At 41.7% G+C, this 19,486-nt stretch overlaps 1 protein-coding gene and 1 pseudogene across 1 annotated transcript; both read left to right on the top strand.

Annotated features, from left to right (window-relative positions):
• Positions 1 to 64: 64 nt before the first annotated feature.
• On the top strand, positions 65 to 7,619 carry RAMAC (RNA guanine-7 methyltransferase activating subunit). Its single transcript, XM_053594786.1, has 3 exons — positions 65 to 202; positions 6,360 to 6,530; positions 7,214 to 7,619. The coding sequence occupies exons 2-3, from the start codon at positions 6,361 to 6,363 to the stop codon at positions 7,395 to 7,397; spliced, it is 354 nt and encodes a 117-aa protein (XP_053450761.1). The 5' UTR covers positions 65 to 202; position 6,360; the 3' UTR covers positions 7,398 to 7,619.
• A 10,730-nt stretch (positions 7,620 to 18,349) lies between these two features.
• Positions 18,350 to 18,760, top strand: LOC128588139 (40S ribosomal protein S29-like; annotated as a pseudogene).
• Positions 18,761 to 19,486: the final 726 nt, after the last annotated feature.

Genomic DNA, 19,486 nt, shown 5'->3' on the forward strand with positions numbered 1-19,486 from the left:
GGGATATCGCGAGACTTCGCCAGGGATCCGGCTTTTCGCCACCGGAAGCGGAAATCAGGTGGTTGTCGGCTTCCAGGGGCAGTGGCGCGTTTCCTTGGAGAGCTGTGGTGGTCTGGAGTTTGTGTGGGGGCGCGAGGCTGCGCGTGGTTCTGGTCTCGTAGGCTGGGTCCAGCCCAACCTGCACAGACACAGCGTCTGGCGGGTGAGTCGCTGGGACCACGGAGACGGGGGAGCGGGGCGGGCTGAGCCGAATGGCCGACCACGCGTCCTCAGTTCGCGCGGTGGTCTGCCCTCGGCGAGACCAGACGCCATTTACCTCCCACGGCCTATGATTTGCTTCCCTTCTGGAGATTGGCTGTGCTTCAGAAGGGAGCAGATGTGCCAGGCCTTGGTAAATAAGCGGTGGTGTGCTCTGAGCGAGGATGGAGAAACGACGTTGTTTTCTGTTGGTGTTTCCGTCTGTTCTCTGGGCGCGGCTCCTGGAACGGCTGCCTGTGCTGCTTAGTTATTGCCTGGGTTGGTCGCCTGCAAATAGAGTGCGATTTTATTTGTAGTGGGTGAATTAGTGGTGTTTGATTACAAATATGTAAAGCTTACCTTTAAAAAAAAATAACCTTGTGAGGTTTTTATCGTGCTTGAACTAACTTGTTGGTTTTGAAGCCCCAGGGAACGAATCATGTATCGCTTTTCACTGTGAGCCCAGGTTGTCTTTGGAACCCTGACTTTGGAAGTCTTTAGAGCACTTTTACTCGAACTCTTTTATTAAGGGCCTTATGACACCCATTCCCAGCACACACACTTTTTGAGGGTTTAGTTAAAGGAAGTCAAGGGTTTTTTTTTTTTTCCTCCCACATATTTAAACCAAACATTAAACAGTATAGCTGCCTCAAATCCTTGGGGTAGGCCAAGCTTGTGTCAATGAAAATTTGATTTAAATTCTGTTCTCATGAGTCACAATAAAAGTGGTATTCACTTGTGTGTTGGTAGAGGCATGGGAGAATATAAAAATAAAGTAGCACATTTTCTTTGCCTTATGATTTTTACTAACCATTGGATTAGATATGGGTCATCTTTCTAGTCATTTTTGTGATCACTGTAGAAATCTAGGCTCAGCAGAATACTTCATTCATTCCTTGGATTTGAGAATTTGAAGCTAGTTTGCTAATCCCAGACACACTGGGAGACTAGTATTTGATAAACACACTAAGAGAGCAGTAACTTGAAAGGTAGGACAACTAGATTTTATTTCTGGCATCCAAACAAGAATATATTTTAACTTTGTTGGCATTAGGGTGATTATAAATGTTATAAATATTTGCATATGTTTTGAGGGGTTGAAGAAAAGACTAATGAAGATGCTGTCTTCCAAGTTCTTTGTCAAAAACTTTTTATTAGAAGTTAAATATAGGAGGAAAAATAATTTGAGGATGTCAGGTAAGAGGGTGAGAATTGGTTTTAAAGTTTCAGCGTGGGCCAGGCGCAGTGGCTCATGCCTGTAATCCTAGCACTCTGGGAGGCCAAGGCAGGAGGATTGCTTGAGCTCACAAGTTCAAAACCAGCCTGACAATGTATTCAGCCCTACTATGAAACTAATTTATGGCATTCATATGAAAGCTATAACCCAGTTATAACCTAAGAATATGGGGAAGGGGGAGAGGGAGGAGGATGGACAGAGGGAGGGTGATGGGTGGGATTGCACCTACGGTGCATCTTACAAGGGTACATGTGAAACATAGTAAGTGTAGAATATAAATGTCTTTTTTTTTTTTTTTTTCTTTTTTTTGTAGAGACAGAGTCTCACTTTATGGCCCTGGTAGAGTGCCGTGGCCTCACACAGCTCACAGCAACCTCCAGCTCCTGGGCTTAAGCGATTCTCTTGCCTCAGCCTCCCGAGTAGCTGGGACTATAGGCGCCCGGCTATTTTTTGGTTGCAGTTTGGCCGGGGCTGGGCTTGAACCCGTCACCCTCAGTATATGGGGCCAGTGCCCCACCAACTGAGCCACAGGCGCCGCCCCAGAATATAAATGTCTTAACATAATAACTAAGAAAATGCCAGGAAGGCTATGTTAACCAATGTGGTGAAAATATGTCAAATGGTCTATAAAACCAGTGTATGGTGCCCCATGATTGTATTAACGTACACAGCTATGATTTAATTAAAAAAAAAAAAACGGGCGGTGCCTGTGGCTCAAGGAGTAGGGCGCCGGTCCCATATGCCGGAGGTGGCGGGTTCAAACCCAGCCCTGGCCAGAAACCTAAAAAAAAAAAAACCAGCCTGAGCAAAAGCGAGACCCAGTCTCTACTAAAAATAGAAAAACTGAGGGAAGAGGCTCGCTTGAGCCAGGTCGGAAGTTGCTGTGAGCTATGATGCCATGGCACTCTACCCAGGGTGACAGCTTGAGACTGTCTCAAAAAAGAAAAAAGTTTTAGCATGATGTTAAATATGCCCCACATCATAAAACAGGCTTTAGGAGTCCTGAGGCAAAGAGCAGAAAGATGAGGGTTGGGTTGAGAAAGGTAGGGAATGGGAATGCTGACCAGTGCTTAGTTAAGGAAAACTAGGAGGTGGGGGCTACCTACAGAATATTGCTAGAGCTGACTTCCGGGTTTTGGGTGGGATTAAAAGAAGTGAACTCTTTGTCCCCCAGCTTCTCAAGGATTAGGCTTTCTGCAGTTGAAGCCAAATCTTTTCCTAGAGGTTGAGAGTTCTCTGAGAATATAGGTGAAGAAATACTGCTTGTTGAATGAATCCATAATTGGCCTGGAAAATCCAGCTGATACAGATTTTGATTTTTATAACCATTAGACAACATGTTATCTATAGTAATTTTTTTTTTTCTTCCAGGATCTGGAGTAAGAATACAGTGGAATCATTGTAATTATCCTAAACTTTAATAGCTATGCATGTAAATGCCTTTTCATTAAGGTTATTAAGTATGAAATGTTGGGGCCGGGTTTGAACCTACCACCACCTCCGGTATATGGGGCCAGCACCCTTCTCCTGAGCCACAGGCACTGCCTCTGATTTCCTTATATACTAAGTTTGAGAGTTGATAATCTTTGACATTTTGCTTTGACATTTCTTGTTTTGTTTTTATTGTGAAAGTACATCCTCATTCTTTCAAATGCATGTTTGGGCTTTAGATTTTTTTTTTCTTTTGAGACAGAGTCTTACTTTGTCTTAGTAGAGTGCCCTGGCATCATAGGTCACTGCAACCTCAAACTCTTGGGCTCAAGTGATTCTCTTGCTTTAGACTCCCAAGTAGGTAGGACTATAGTTGCCTGCCACAATGCCCAGCTATTTTTAGAGATGGGGTCTCTGCTGTGGCTCAGGCTAGTCTTAAACCTGTGAGCTCAGGCAGTCCACCCACCTCGGCCTCCAAAGTGCTGGGATTAAGACATGAGCCACCATGCCCACCCTGAGTTGTTGTTGGTTGTTTTTTTGAGCCAGTCTCACTCTGTGGCCCCAGGCTAGCATGCCATGGTGTGGTAGTTCACAGCAACCTCAGACTCTGGGCTCCAGCAATTCTCTTGCCTCCAGCATCCTGAGCAGCAGGTGTCTACGATGATGCCTGGCTATTTGTTCTATTTTTAGTAGAGTTGAGGTCTCCCTCTTGCTTGGGCTGGTCTTGAACTCCTGAACTCAGGCAATCCACCCGCCTTGGCCTCCCAGAGTGCTAGGATTACAGGCGTGAGCCACCATGCCTGGCCTCAAAAATAGATTCTTTTTGACAATTGCAAATGTTAAGCGCAATGGCTGTATAACGATGAAGTGCCAAAGCAGTCCAAAACCGAGCATTCTTCAAAAATAGCTAATAGTGTCTGTTTGGCAGTCCAGCACTGGTATTATTTACTTCATACCTGGCCAGTTCATTGTAGGAGATGTCTACTACAACCAACTGGATGGCATGATGAGAGGATGCTTGTGATTAAGCAGCTGACAGTGGTCAACCAAGACAGGTCAGTCCTCTTGCAAGGCAGCACTGTCACCCAAACAATGCTGCTCGAACTACAGAAGCTGGACATGGAAACTCTGTCATTGACTGTATTCACCAGATCTTGCACCCACTAACTACCTCTTCTTCCAGGCTTTGGACCACTTCTTGCGAGGAAAAATATGCAGTTCTTAACAAGCTATGGAAAATGTTTTTTTGCATTTCATAGCCCTTTGTTCTCAAGGCTTCTTCACTGCTGCCATAAGCAAGCTACTATTAAGATGGCAAAACTGTGTTGATCCTTTGTTTAATTGTACTGCTTGTTTGAGATATAATAAACTAAACTTTTGATTTGAAATCAGACATTTCTTATTTGATGACGTTCTAGTTTTCGTGTATCTTCTGTATTTTCATTTTTTCCCTTTTGTTCTTTTTTTCCCTTTAATAAACAACTTCAGATATTAAAATAAGAGATAATCTCTCAGTAATCCCTTAGCTACTGCCCTACCTTTTTGCTCCTGTTTTAATCAAAACTTCTTGAATGCTTAGTCTATCTTCCAGGTACTTTTCATTCCATTGTTGTTCTGCTTCAATCCCTGTTACTCTAAAATAATCATCTCCTAATGACTAAATCCAATTAGTTCTTTTTGTTTTTTTTCTATTACAGTATCATTTGCCACTATTAACTCTTTATTCTCTTCCCTTCTATAATAACCCCTTCTGGTTTGCCTGTTATCTGTTGGCCTGTCTCTGTTGACCAGTGTCAGGTGCTTAATCTCTTCTTATCCCTGCTTTTCCTTTTCCTTTTCTTCTCCTTCCTTCCTTCCTCCTTCCCCACCTCCCTTTTTCTTTTTTAAGAGACAAGGTCTCATTTTGTTGTCTAGGCTGCAGTCCAATGGTATAGCATCATAGGTCACTGCAGCCACAAACTCCTGGGTCTGAGTCATCCTCCTGCTTCAGCCTCCTGAGTAGCTAGGACTATAGACACATGCCACCATGCCTGGCTAATTTTAAAATTTTTTGTAGAGTTGGGGATCTAGCTATGTTGCTCAGTGTAGTCTTGAAATCCTAGCCTCAGATGATCCTCCTGTCTTGACCTCTCAAAGCTGGCATGAGCCACTACACCCAGCTTCTTATTTTTTTGATTGTTCTTTAAATGTTTACATTTTGCATGATTCTGTTCCTTGATACTGTTCTTCCTATCCAAGTACTAACTAGGCCCAACCTGCTTAATTTCTGAAATCAGATGAGATGAGGCATGTTCAAGTAGTGTGGCTGTACACTGATACTCTTCTTTATTATTATTTTTTTAATTGAGACAGAGTCTCACTTTGTCACTCTTGGTAGAGCACTGTGGCCTCATAGCTCACAGCAACCTCAAACTCTAGGGCTCAAGCGATCCTCCCTAGTAGCTGGGACTACAGGTACCTGCCACAATGCCCAGCTATTTTTTGTTGTTGTTTAGCAGGACCTGGGCTGAGTTCAAACCCACCAGCCCACGAACATGTGGCAGGTGCCCTAACCACTGAGCTACAGGCGCACAGCATGTGATACTCTTCTTATTCCCCATTCTTTCTGAGGAATTTCATCCATTCATATAGGATTAATCACCAATAAAATTGCTAATGTCTCCCATATTCATCTTCAACCGAGTTGTCAGTCTCAAATTACTAACTATGAACTGACTCACCATTTGGATGTTTGTACCAGGGTAACTTCAGACTTCATGTTTATCCTTACCCACCTTTATTCCTGTTGTTCCTGTGCCACCATAATTTGTGCCAGAAGGCTGACAGTTAATTCTTTATTCTCTCTTCTACTCTCACATCTAGTCAGTGATTAATTTCTCCTGGCATTGTTTTAAAACTATTCTTACAATCTCTGATAAGATTAAACCTTCAACATGTTACCTATGTTATGCGATCATCAGCCTTTAGTCTAATCTCACTAATGTATTCTTAGCCTTGTTAAAAAGTTACTATCCTTCTAGATAGTAACTTTGATCTTTAAACTCCCCAATGACTACCAGAAAAAGTGCAAAATTGTTTTCATCGAATACAAAGTTTTTCACAATTTGACCCCTGCTTACCTCCCCAGCCTCATTTGTTGATATCCTCTTCTGCTTCTCCTTTCGTATTTATGCTGTATTTATCTCTTCTACTAAACTAGGAACTCTTTGTGGGCATAGTACATGGTATACTACTGTTCATATCCCAGGTTCCTAGTTGGCACAAGGCCTGCAATATAGTAGTCAAGAAATGTTGAATGAATGTCTAAAATCTGTCTTAAGTTTGAGAGGTACACAAAGACTTCTGTGAATATCCTGCTTAAAATTATTTACTTATTGGATTTTCATTATCTGGTAAGGTTGTATTTTTTAAAAATGTCTAATAGAAATATCTTTAAAATTATACACAATTTCAGAATGACTGACATTTCTGAAGCAGTTTCAAATTTTGAAGAGATGTTTGCCAGTAGATTCACAAAAGATGACAAAGAATACCAGGAATACCTGAAACACCCTCCTAGGTCCCCTCCAATTGTTGAGGAATGGAATAGCAGAGCTGGTGGAAACCAAAGAAATAGAGGCAATCGGTATGTATTGCTTTGGAAGAATAAATGCAGATGGTTGATCTGGGAGAGGATAGCTTTAATCTGCTAGAACATAAGGCCAGTAACCAGTGTTTTCAGTATGGTATAGCTAATACCTAGTAACAGTGCCTGGTACATAATGAGTGCTTGATAAATACTTCATCAGCACTGTATATTCTTTTACATGATGTTCAATTATGTGTGTGTTGATTTTTTTAAATGTTCTTTCTATAGAAGCAATATTTTCTTTGCAAATATACTTTAAAACTAAGAGTCTTCTAAAACTATCTGATTCCATAAAGAAGATATTGTTTTGGTTTTAATTTAGAAAGAAGTTAATAAAATGGAAATTACTTCTATTTAATAATTCATAATGAGGAATAAATACCATGCTGCTTTTGCATAATTGAATAGATTCCAGTTTAATTTAGTACTAACCTGTTGGTTTAGGCTTGTTGTAGTCTGCTTATTTCTCTGTGAAGTGTAATCAGTGTAATACTAAATACTAACCAGTGTAATATTAAATATTAGGAAAGTTTTGAATAACTCATGCTATAATGTTCTATAGCGAAATGTTTTTTTACTCTCATTTATTGTGTATTAGATTGAGAAACCAAATGCACTGGAATAGATCTGTCGTGTGTTTTTTTTTTTTTTAACAACATGTGTTTTTTTTGTTATTGTAGGTTACAGGACCGACAGTTTAGAGGTGGGGATAGCAGAAGGGGGTGGCCAAGCGACAATCGATCCAATCAATGGCATGGACGACCCTGGGGTAACAATTACCCACCGCACAGACAAGAACCTTACTATCCCCACCAGTATGGACAGTATGGTTACAACCAAGGGCCTCCTTATGGTTACTACTAAGAGAAATGTTTTTAGTAAAACCATTTTCTTTGTAATAGATTTTACTAGAGAGATGTTACAGTTGCTGGAAATACCTAAAAATGTTGTGGATTATATTCCTTGACTTCTACCTCAGATTCTTCTTTGTTTCATGACTTAATAGTGCTTTAAAATTTGTGTATTTTTCTTATTTGACCTCTAGTAGTTCTGTCTTTGTTTTACAGAAAAATAAAAATTTTTAAATAGAAAATGCTTGCTTTTATTTTGTAAGGAGTATCCATATATTCAGATGGGCTCATTCCTAAAATTCTATAGAGGTTAGTACAATCAGCTCATGAATGCACAGCTATCCTTGTGTTGTTATGTAACTATGGCACTATTTACTTTTGTTATGTCATTGTGGTACTTAATTTGTAGGTATGAGTCAGCTCCACAATTTTCTTATCTTTTTAGAAGGAAATCAAGAATAAAACTGTTAAATGAAGAAAACAGTCGTTTTCAGTGTCTTAACCTGGGTGGGTGGGATTAGGGTGCACATCATCTTACACAAACTCTAAGAATTTTTGCTAACTTAAACATGTCAGGTCAAAATTCACATGTTATATAAAAGTTTAACTATAACTTCAAACTTTAAAAAAATATCTGGGCTCCCTGGTCCTCCCATTTGTCAAACAGCCGCTTCTTCTAGTGCAGCATCAGCTGCATCCCGGTGGCACCATGGTGAAAGTGAAGGTCGGAATAAACGGCTTTGGTCATATTGGGCATCTGGTCACCAGGGCTGCTTTTAGCTCTGGCAAACTGGATATTACTGCCATCAGTGACCTCTTCATTGACCTCAACTACATGGCCTACATGTTCCAGTATGATTCCACGCATGGCAGATTCCATGGCACAGTTAAGCTTTCCATTCCCATGGAATAGGAAGCTTGCTTGTCATTAATGGAAATTCCATAACCATTTTCCAAGAGGGGATTCCACCAAAATCAAATGGGGCAAGGCAGGTGCTGAACCATTGTGGAGTCCACTGGTGTCTTCACCACAATGGGGAAGGCTGGAGCTCACCTATAGGTGAGTGCCAAAAGGGTCATCATCTCTGCCCCTTCAGCTGATGCCCCCATGTTTGTGATGGGTGTGAACCATGAGAAGTACAAAAAACACCTCAGCATTGTCAGCAATGCCTCCTGCAACACCAACTGCTTAGCCCCCTTGGCCAAGGTCATCCATGACAACTTTGGCATCTTGGAGGGACTCATGACCACAGTCCATGCCATCACTACCACCCAGAAAACTGGAAGGCTCCTCTAGGAAGTTGTGGCCTGTTGTTCACTGGGCTTTCCAGAACATCATCCCTGCCTCAACTGGTGTAGTCCAGCAGGCATCGGAGGGCCCCCTCAAGGCCCCCTGGGCTATACCGAGCACCAGGTCATCTCCGATTCCAACAGCGACACCCATTCTTCCACCTTTGTTTCTGGGGCTGGCATTGCTCTCAACCGCCACTTTGTCAAACTCATTCCCTGGTATGATAATGAATTTCACTACAGCAACAGGGTGGTGGACCTTATGGCCCACATGGCCTCCAAGGGGTAAGAGCCTGCAGACCACCAGCCCCAGCCAGAGCACGAGAGAAAGAGAGGCCCTCAGCTGCTGGGGTGCCCCTACCTGCTCAGTCCCTTACCTCACCTCACTGAGAATCTCCCCTTGGCACAGTTCCTACACCAGACCCCCTGAAGAACTGGGAGGGGAGCCCCCACCTTGTCATGTAACATCAATAAAGTTCCTTGTATTCAGCCAAAATTATATATGTATATATATGAGAAGTAATGCTGCGTTTTGACTCTTCTTTCTTTTTTGGTATTTAATGTGGGTTGATTTCATAGTTTTTTGTTGTTGTTTGTTTGCAGTTTTTGGCCGGGGCTGGGTTTGAACCCACCACCTCTCGTGGCGCCCTACTCCTTTGAGCCACAGACGCCTCCCTTTGTTTTTTGTTTGTTTGTTTTTGTTTTTTAGACAGTCTCACTTTGTCACCCTTTGGTAGAGTGCTGTAGCGTCACAGTTCACAGCAACCTCCCAACTCTTGGGCTTAAGTGATTCTCTTGCCTCAGCCTCCTGAGTAGCTGGGACTACAGGCATCCGCCACAATGCCCGGCTATTTTTTGTTGGAGTTGTCATGGCTGTTTTTAGCTGGCCGGGTCCAGGTACAAACCTACCACCCTGAAACAAAGGAAAATCTGTATGTATAATTTCATATATAAAATAATTTGCAATAAAAAAACCCCACCACCCTTTGTCTTTGTGGCCAGTGCCCTATCCACTGAACCACAGGTGCCGCCCTGATTTCATAGTATTAACATTCACTTACAGATGGACACCTTTATTGCTTCCTTTTCTAGAAATACAGTGATGCTGTAACTTCTTTCAGAGAGATCATTCTATTTCACATTAACTTTGTTATTAAAATGGTTTTATTCAAATAAAATTTTTTTAAAGATTTATGCCATTTCACTCCTAAGTTTTAGTAATTAGCCCATTTATTAATAGCATTAGACAAGGTTTTTTGTTTTTTATTCTGTCCTTCATATCTATTGAAAAAGATTTATTTGGTTTAAGAAGAGTTCAAGTTTCTGTAGTCCCAGCTACTCGGGAGGCTGAGGTAAGAGAATCGCCGGAGCCCAAGAGCTGGCGGTTGCTGTGAGCTGTGATGCCACAGCACTCTACTGAGGGCCACAAAATGAGACTCTGTCTCTAAAAAAAAAAAGAGTTGAAGTTTCATCATAAGCCAAAGGAATTAAATGGAACTTAGTACCCCACACTAAGTCCTTGAGATTGACTTCTCCAGTATTTCTCTATGCTCTGGATCCATCTTTTCCCTCCATCCCCTTTCCTGAAGAACCACCCTTTCAGGTAACTATTTTATTGGAAAAGATTTAGTAAATCAGGTATTCACACTGAGATGTATTAATAAAATTTTAGCAGTAAGGTAAGGATTTTCCTTGTATCCTCTAATTATATCAGTAGGCAACAAGCCAGTGCTATTACTTAAAGACAACCAAAAAATAGCTGGGTGTTGTGGCAGGCGCCTGTAGTCCCAGCTACTTGGGAGGCAAAGGCAGGAGAATCGCTTAAGCCCAGGAGTTGGAGGTTGCTGTGAGCTGTGATGCCACGGCACTCTACCCAGGGCGACAGCTTGAGGCTCTGTCTCAAAGTAGATTTAGTAGGTACAAGTGGTTTTTTGTCAGGGCTTTTATTAGAATACCTATCACCTGAATAGTACACATTGTACCTGATAGTTTTTGATCTTTCACACACCTGCAACCCTCCAAATACAGGTTTCAATACTACAGATATTTAGCCTAGACTGAGTCAACAATGATCCTACACCCTAGGATCATCTCTGAGAGCACAGAGGAGTTAGTAACAAACACCTATCAACTGGCAAAGCACTGATGCTTTATCAGGCACTGACCAGTTGGTGCAGTAGCTGACTGTAGCTTTAGAGCAAGACTCTGTGCTGTGTCAGCTGTTGACACTAATTAGGGAGATGTATTGGTACAAAGAGGGTTGGAGAGAGGGATGCTTCTTAGGCAGCTCAGTAGAGGTTATTTTCCAACAGTGTTTACATATTTTAACACATATAGCTAGGTAGCATATGGCCTGAGCATCAGCCCTGCTTGAAAAAGTGGGAAGAGCCTTTCAGCATGCTGTATGAGTAATCTATGTGATGGTAGGTTTTGTTTTTTAATAGCAGTCACTATCAGACTGCTGTCTGTATGCGTAAAACCAGGAAGAAATAAAAGAAAAAATTTCTGCCTTACAAGACAGAAAATAACATGAATAAAAAGATAAGAGTGAAAACAATTAAAATAGTGCCAAGCAGAATTAATTTCAAGTAGTCTGCTGTCATAGCATACAGTATTAGTCAGGAATCTTGGCTTCCAGTTCTGTCCTTACAGGGTATGTGACTGTGAGAAAGTCACTTAAACTCTGAACTTACTAGCCTACCTATAAAAATGGGAACCCTCTCAGGGTTATAAACATAAATAACCAAAGGAAGAGGGTGAGAATGGAACTAGAGTTGTAGCCATCAAAACTCCACATGATAGGTACTACATGAACATTTGTTGGATCAGGGGAGGGAAGTATTTGGTGAATTATAAAGCATAGTGTTGTTGCTGCAGTTTGGCTGGGGCTGGGTTTGAACCCGCCACCCTCGGTATATGGTGCCAGTGCCCTACACACAGAGCTACAGGTGCTGCCCAGCATAGTGTTTTAAAGGATATAGAATAAATGAGAGAGATGAGGTAGGGCAGGAGACATAGAAAATTAAGGATCTGTGGTTGTTTCCTAATGTAAATTCGTATGTGAACAAGCAAAAGGAGAGCAAATTATATCCTTTAGGAAATAACAAACACTTCAGATGTAGAAGAAAGAATGTATAAAAATTGAGCTAAAATTAGTAGCATTTGCTTCTTGGAAATTGGCATTTGCTTTAGAATGTCAGATGTTAATTATTAAACACATCAGATTGATGTCCTTTTGAGGACAGCTTACTGAGGACATGAGATAGAGTTTTTATTTAATTTGTTTATTTTATTTTTGAGACAGAGTCTCACTCTGTCACCCTGAGGAGAGTGCATGGCATCATCATAGCTCACAGCAACCTCAGTCTGTCTCTGGGGTTCAAGCAATCTTCTTGCCTCAGCCTCCAAGTAGCTGGAACTACAGGTATCCACCACAACACCCAGCCAATTTTTCTATGAGACAGTTTTGTTTTTTTTTTTAGTTTTTGGCCAGGGCTGGGCTTAAACCCGCCACCTCTGGCATATGGGGCTGGCGCCCTATCCCTTTGAGCCACAGGCACCGCCCTATGAGACAGTTTTTGTTTGTGTTTTGTTTTGTAGTGCTAGATTTGAGATGTGAATGTAGATTCAGGGCTATCCAAAATATAATAACCTTCAGTCACTGCTCGGAGATTAGTTTTTGGGTTCTTGATACCATTTAGGAAAAAGATATCTGGGAAGATTTCTAGCATAGTGTTTTAGTTTCCAAAGCTGCAGTCCTTGTAATATAATGCTCAGAAGACAAAGATGTAATTTTCCCTTTGTATTTATTAATCTAAAGGAAGACCTAGGACTTTATGATAGAATTAAGAGTAATGAAGTCATTTATATGTTTAAAATACTAAAAGGGAAGGACGTGATCTTTTTTCCTGAAGGTTACTGACAGCACGAATTTTCAACTCTAATAAAAGCACTACACTTTGTTCCTAAATATAATTATTTTTACACCTTAAACATTTTATTAGACTTTCTATTCCATTCAATTCATTCAACCCAGACATAGATTTGGTGGTGTATGGAACTCTATGGCCTAGGCCTTTGACTTCTTTTAAGTAGCCCCACTGTCTATAGTGAAAGGGAATTTTTTTTCATTAGGAAATAAATACTCCCAGCTTGAGGTGGTTTGTATTACTGTTGGGTTTCAGTTAGCTGGAAATGTTACTTCTGAAAGCACTTTATCATGACAGACATATGAGGTATTACATATAAACTATGTTCTTCACTTTTTCTTGAAATGCCTGTTTGGATTAAGAGCAACCAGAGAACATACTTCTGAAACTGGTAGAAGTTAATATTGTTAAATTTAGATTAATACATCAGGATTCAGATATATCCAGATGTGACAGTTAATATACTTAAACAATGTTTTCTTCTGGGTCCTGCTATATTATAGAACAAAGTCAACAACAAGATTTAAGTAGTAGATAATACCACTGGATCCCAAGGTAGCCTTGGGAACAAGTATTTCCTCTTTTCTAGAAGTTTGGTTGATAAATGCAGGGACCAGCTTTTAAGGAAAATCAGGATGGGAATAGAGATCCCTTGACCTATGGATATGGGAAAGAATGGCCATGGGCCAAGCTGGCTATCTGGGTCTGAGATCAGAAGGGTTGCTCTAAATCAGATCATGCCCCAGTGGGGAGGAAGTAATGCTTTAGCTGCTGTAATACTGTGGAGGCCTCTGGCCCTGGAGAAACATTCTACCTCTGAGGAATTCAGTTATCAGTGCTGTCAGAATGGAAAAGTGGAAATGAGCTGTGGATTATACCTCTCAGATTTAAAGGCTTAAAGGGTGGGATAGGAGGAGCAGGTTATCAAAGAGAAGTCCTCCCTCGAAACTAATGTGTGATTTGACTGCGCATTTCAGGGTTATACATGGAAAGCATAAAGGACACGTACTGGGCTAGGCATATAACGGGTGCCCAGTCAACGTCAGGTTCATGCCTACAAGATAGGAATGAGGTACTTCTGTGTTGAGTTGGATGGGAGAAGCATAGCTCACACATCTTTACCAGTATCTTCATGGGCTGATGGGCTAATTCAGTTGGTGTTTCATTCCTGTCCCTAAGGGGCTCAGAGGGCCCTATGTATTAATTACCAGTTAGATTTTCTTTGGGTTTCAGTGACTTCTCCTGAAACAGCTTCAGGGAAATGATCTCATGTTTTTTTTCCACTGCCAGTGCCTTTAACTCCCTAAAGAATCTCCAGCCTCTTTGTCTGCATTCGGTAAATAAAGCAGCTCTAATTGCTAATGGCCAGAGCTTTGTTGTTCGTGTGTATTTTTCTCGTTTTAAAATTTCCTTACCTTTGTACATTGTGTATGTTTATAAAATAATAAATTATTAAGTGAAACAATACAAAAATGAATAATCTGCACCCAACCAGTGATTATGGCCTGTTGTGTATGCTTCTGTTTCTTTCTCCATAGCATGCAAATAAATATAAATTTGATGTACATTTGTTTATTAAAGCAGGGTTATACATTTTTTTTTAAGAGACAGAGTCTCACTTTATCACCCACGGTAGAGTGCTGTGGCGTCACAGCTCACAGCAACCTCCAGCTTTTGGGCTTAGGTGATTCTCTTGCTTCAGTCTCCTGAGAAGCTGGGACTATAGGTGCCCACCACAACGCCCGGCTATTTTTTTGTTGCAGTTTGGCTGGCCAGGTTTGAACCCGCCGCCCTCAGTATATTGGGCCAGTACCCTACTCACTGAGCCACAGGCACTGCCCAGGGTTATACATTTTAAATATATATTTTATATATGCTCACACACAACTCTTATCACTCAACAGGATGTAAAAGTCATCACTCCAAGTCAGTCGGTATAGATTAAAAATTAATGATTTGCTGGGCACAGTGGCTCACACCTATAATCCTAGCACTCTGGGAGGCCAAGGCAGGTGGATTGCTTGAACTCAGGAGTTCAAGACCAGCCTGAGCAAGAGCAGGACTTCATCGCAAACTAGCTGGGCTTTGTGGCAGGCACCTGTAGTCCCAGCTACTTGGGAGGCTGAGGCAACAGGATGGCTTGAGCCCAAGAGACTCAAGTTGCTGTGAGCTATGATGCCATGGTACTCTATTGAGGGCAACAAAGTGAAACTCTGTCTCAAAAAAACAAAACAAACAAAAAACTAATGATTTAATTTTAATAACAATATTCTATAGTATAGTATTTACCATTGATTATTCTCCTATATATAGACACTTAACATTGGGTTTTTTTTTTGTTTTGTTCACTCATACTAATAATGCTGCATTGCTTTTGTATATATATCTTTGGTGCTTTTATTTCATGTGTTCTGTGGGATACCGTCAAAAATAGAATTGTTAGGGGGCGGCGCCTGTGGCTCAGTCGGGAAGGCGCTACTCGGGAGGCTGAGGCAAGAGAATCGCTTAAGCCCAGGAGTTGGAGGTTGCTGTGAGCTGTGTGATGCCATGGCACTCTACCGAGGGCCATAAAGTGAGACTCTGTCTCTACAAAAAAAAAAAAAATAGAATTGTTAGGGTTTTTAAAACTTTTTTATTTTTTTATTTTTTGCAGTTTTTGGCTGGGGCCAGGTTTGAACCTGCCACCTCTAGTATATGGAGCCAGCACCCAACTCCTTGAGCCACAGGCACCACCCAGAATTGTTAGGTTTTAAAAGATCTATATTTGTGGGGCGGCGCTTATGGCTCAACAGAGTAGGGTGCCAGCCCCATATGCTGAAGATGGTGGGTTCAAACCCAGCCCTGGCCAAAAACTGCAAAAACAAAAAAGATCTATATTTGTAATAAAGGCTGACACATTTTCTAAAGCTAGCAATTTACATTCCCACACCAACAGATAATTATGCATGTACATTTGATCCTTGGACAACATGGAGGTTGGGGTGCCACCCCTGCGTGGTCAAAAATCCATGTATAACATTTAACTCCCCCCAAATTTAACTACTGATAGCCTATTGTTGACCAAAAGCCTTACCAATGACACAAGCAGTCAATTCACATATATTTTGTACATGTATTATGAACTGTGTTCTTACAATGAAGTAAGCTAGAGAAAAGAAAATGTTATTAAGAAAATCATAAGAAATAGAGAATATATTTCACTAATAATTAAATGGAAGTGGATCATTACAGAGGTCATTATCCTCACTGTCTTCAGACTGAGTGGGCTGGGGAGGATGGGGTTGGTCTTGCTGTCGTGGGTGGCAGAGATGGGAGAAAATCCCAAGTGTAAGTGGACCTGTGCAGTTCAAACTTGTGCTGTTCAAGGGTCAACTGCATGTATTCCCCTCCGCAACAACACCAGCTTTTTTCTGGGTGGTCATGGGCTTTTTCATATCTTTGAAATCAGACAACTTCACTAGGTTATGTCTCATTGATTATTCTTTTTCATTGTGTCACCTGAGACCCTGCATGCTTTCTGTAAATTCATCTCTTATTTCTTCAGTATTTTCTTGATATATCTTTAAATAGTCTGTTCCATTTATTTGGTACTCTTCTTCAGGATCCCAATTATGGATGTGTCGGTTTTCCTTTCACTTCCACAGCTGCCATCTTCCTTTCTTTGTTCATGCTTCTCTATCTTGCCCTCTAATTTCTATACCGTATTTTCAGCCTCTTCCCTGTTATGTAGTTTCTAAAATAGCTTATTCCTATGATGCTTTTTTACACTTTGAAACGATTTTCATAATATGCTTTTGTTTATTTTTTTGATGCTTTTATTTTTAGTTTTAAAATTCCATTAGTCACATTTCAGGTGCTCGGTAGCCACACGCTCCAAACATGAGCCACTGCCACATTTGACATTATGGCTATAGCAGAAGAGGACTAAAGATAGGCAGTTCTGTTGGCTTGACTCACTACCCTCTTCTCCAGTGGCCGCATCTCCCAAGGCATCTCTGAGGAAAACCTAAGCCTTGGAAATGATAGGAAAGCCACTGTGATGATAAAACCACATCATGGATGAGATGTTTTCTGTGGAGATGAGCAGGGAGTCTATAATCCATGGACGCAGAGTTTGGGGATTCACCCCTGCCTAAACTCTATCTAGGGGAATGGATGGACCCTGGAGCAGACACCCAGGATTATAAAATGCTAAAACCCTTACCAGAATCATAAGAATTGTCTGAGGAAAGTCCATGTGGGTGGAAGTAGTTGGTCCTCCTGCAGCCTGGAGAAAGGGAGTTCCTGTGCCATGAGGGATCACTGTCTCCAGTGTGGTCCAGGAGAGGAGCTGTGGCTGGCCAGTAAGATACAGTTAAACCATCTCTGCAGCAGAACTGAGAGGTCCAGATGGTCATAGCTCACTGCTCCTGCCCCTGATTTCCTGGCTCTGATACAAAGCTTTCCAAGCAGCTACCAACTGATGACGCTCTTAAAAAGATTTCCCAAAGCTGAGCGGCACCTTGGCTCAAGGAGTAGGGCGCCGGTCCCATATGCTGGAGGTGGCGGGTTCAAACCTAGCCCCGGCCAAAAGCCACAAAAAAAAAAAAAAGATTTCCCAAAGGGACAGAATGTGCTCACTATAGAATCCCACTATGTAGTCTATTTGGCAGGTTTGTTCTTCACTCCAGTTAATACGTTGGCATCTTAATTAGAAATTAGCCCATTGCCCATCTACCCAGAAGGAAAAAAATCCTTTTATCATAAGGACACTTGTACTAGACCGTTTATTGCAGCTCAATTTACAATCGCCAAAATGTGGAAACAGCCTAAATGCCCACCAACCCAGGAATGGATTAACAAGCTGTGGTATATGTATACCATGGAATACTATTCAGCTATTAAAAAAAAGGGAGACTTTACATCCTTCGTATTAACCTGGATGGAAGTGGAAGACATTATTCTTAGTAAAGCATCACAAGAATGGAGAAGCATGAATCCTATGTACTCAATTTTGATATGAGGACAATTAATGACAATTAAGGCCGTGGGGGGAGGGGAGGAAAAGCAGAGAGAGGGAAGGAGGGAGTGGGGCGGGGCCTTGGTGTGTGCCACACCTTCTGGGGGCAAGACATGATTGCAAGAGGGACTTTACCTAACAAATGCAATCAGTGCAACCTGGCTTATTGTACCCTCAATGAATCCCCAATAAAAAAAAAAAAAGAAAGAAATTCGCCCATTGCCAATTGCCCAGGCCCATTTCATTTTCAAAATCACTGGCTACATGAGATATCTGAAAGGCGCAGCATTAAGGGAGGTACTCAGGACCATGTCGACTCCACCAGGCAACAAATTCGGGACTCTGGAGTACCCAGCCAGCTGGCTCCCAATTAACAACTCGCTAGCCAGAGCTAAACTCCTTAGGATATGAGGAGACTAAGCCTAAAGAATGCCTCTGAGAAGACAAGGAGGATCACAGTGTGTGAGATTGTTAGGCACTGCAGACAGATTTTCTAACAGTGCTGTTTACTACAAAAGGAAATTAATTCCCTTCAGATCGGGGCGTTATGGTGCCACCTTTTGGATGTAAATTGAAAACATAGCTGCTTAAGTTTTTAGTCTTTACTCACGTTCATTAAACAATTGAATTCAGGGTGGCGCCTGTGGCTCAGTCGGTAAGGCGCCGGCCCCATATACCGAGGGTGGTGGGTTCAAACCCGGCCCGGCTGAACTGCAACCAAAAAATAGCTGGGCGTTGTGGCGGGCGCCTGTAGTCCCAGCTACTTGGGAGGCTGAGGCAAAAGAATCGCTTAAGCCCAGGAGTTGGAGGTTGCTGTGAGCTGTGTAAGGCCACGGCACTCTACCAAGGGTCATAAAGTAATACTCTGTCTCTACAAAAAAAAAAAAAAACAGTTGAATTCAGTAAACTGTGTCCTGAAAGTTTGAAGGGTGCCTACACGTGCAAGCTCCTTCCTTTTGCCTCGTTGCACTCCTGAAAGCAAGATGGTTCATCAGCTGCTTTACTGGAGCCACCCACGAAAATTTGGCCAGGGTTCTCACTCTTGCCATGTTTGCTCAAACTGGCCTGGTCTGATCCAGAAGTACAGCCTTAATATATGCCGCCAGTACTTCCATCAGTAGGCGAAGGACATCGCCTGGTTTCATTAAGTTGGACTAAGTAATTTTCCTTGAATGGATTATTCAGGGGGCTGCAGTGGAAGAAACCAACTCTTTGTACATAAAGTTAAGAAAAAAAAAACAAAACAGTTGAATTTAGGGCTACGGTGGGTTCTAAAATGTATATTCTGCATTATAGCTAAGGAACTACATAACCAAATCCTTGGAATCTGTAAGAGGAGAACGCTAAAGGCCTTCTAAAGTTTGAGTTTTTAGCTGTTTGGAAGACTGCAAAAGTGCCACCTCCATCTTCTGGTTCTCTCTCTCCATTCCCTAATCAAGAGAAGAATGTGGAATGGCTCAGAGAAACCAGGAGTCCAAAATCTTGGCTCCTGCTTCCAGAGAACAATGATCCAGGTTTTTCTTTTCCAGGGTCTGTCCAAGTATGGTGCAAAGTGCCTCGTAGTGTTGGCAAGCTACTAAATAGTAGCTACTAAATAATAAATCATTTTTGCACAAGTAATTATCATTTACTAAGGTGGGGTGTTAAACAACAGATGCAGGCTGGAACATCACCATACTATTCAGCATAGTTGGGTAAGTATCTTTCAAACAGCTTTCATGGGCTGTCTCAAAGCCAGGATCCTCAGGACAACACAGGACTAGTAGGCAGAGTAAAGTCACTTTACTCATAGACTGCCTGGCCAATATTCAGTTCAAATTAAAGCTCTAATCATGTTATTAGACAAATGTTTTGCAGGTTGGAGATTTTGTATCCCTGGTGTTA

This window comes from Nycticebus coucang, chromosome 6, assembly GCF_027406575.1.
Source record: "Nycticebus coucang isolate mNycCou1 chromosome 6, mNycCou1.pri, whole genome shotgun sequence".
NCBI lineage: Eukaryota > Metazoa > Chordata > Mammalia > Primates > Lorisidae > Nycticebus > Nycticebus coucang.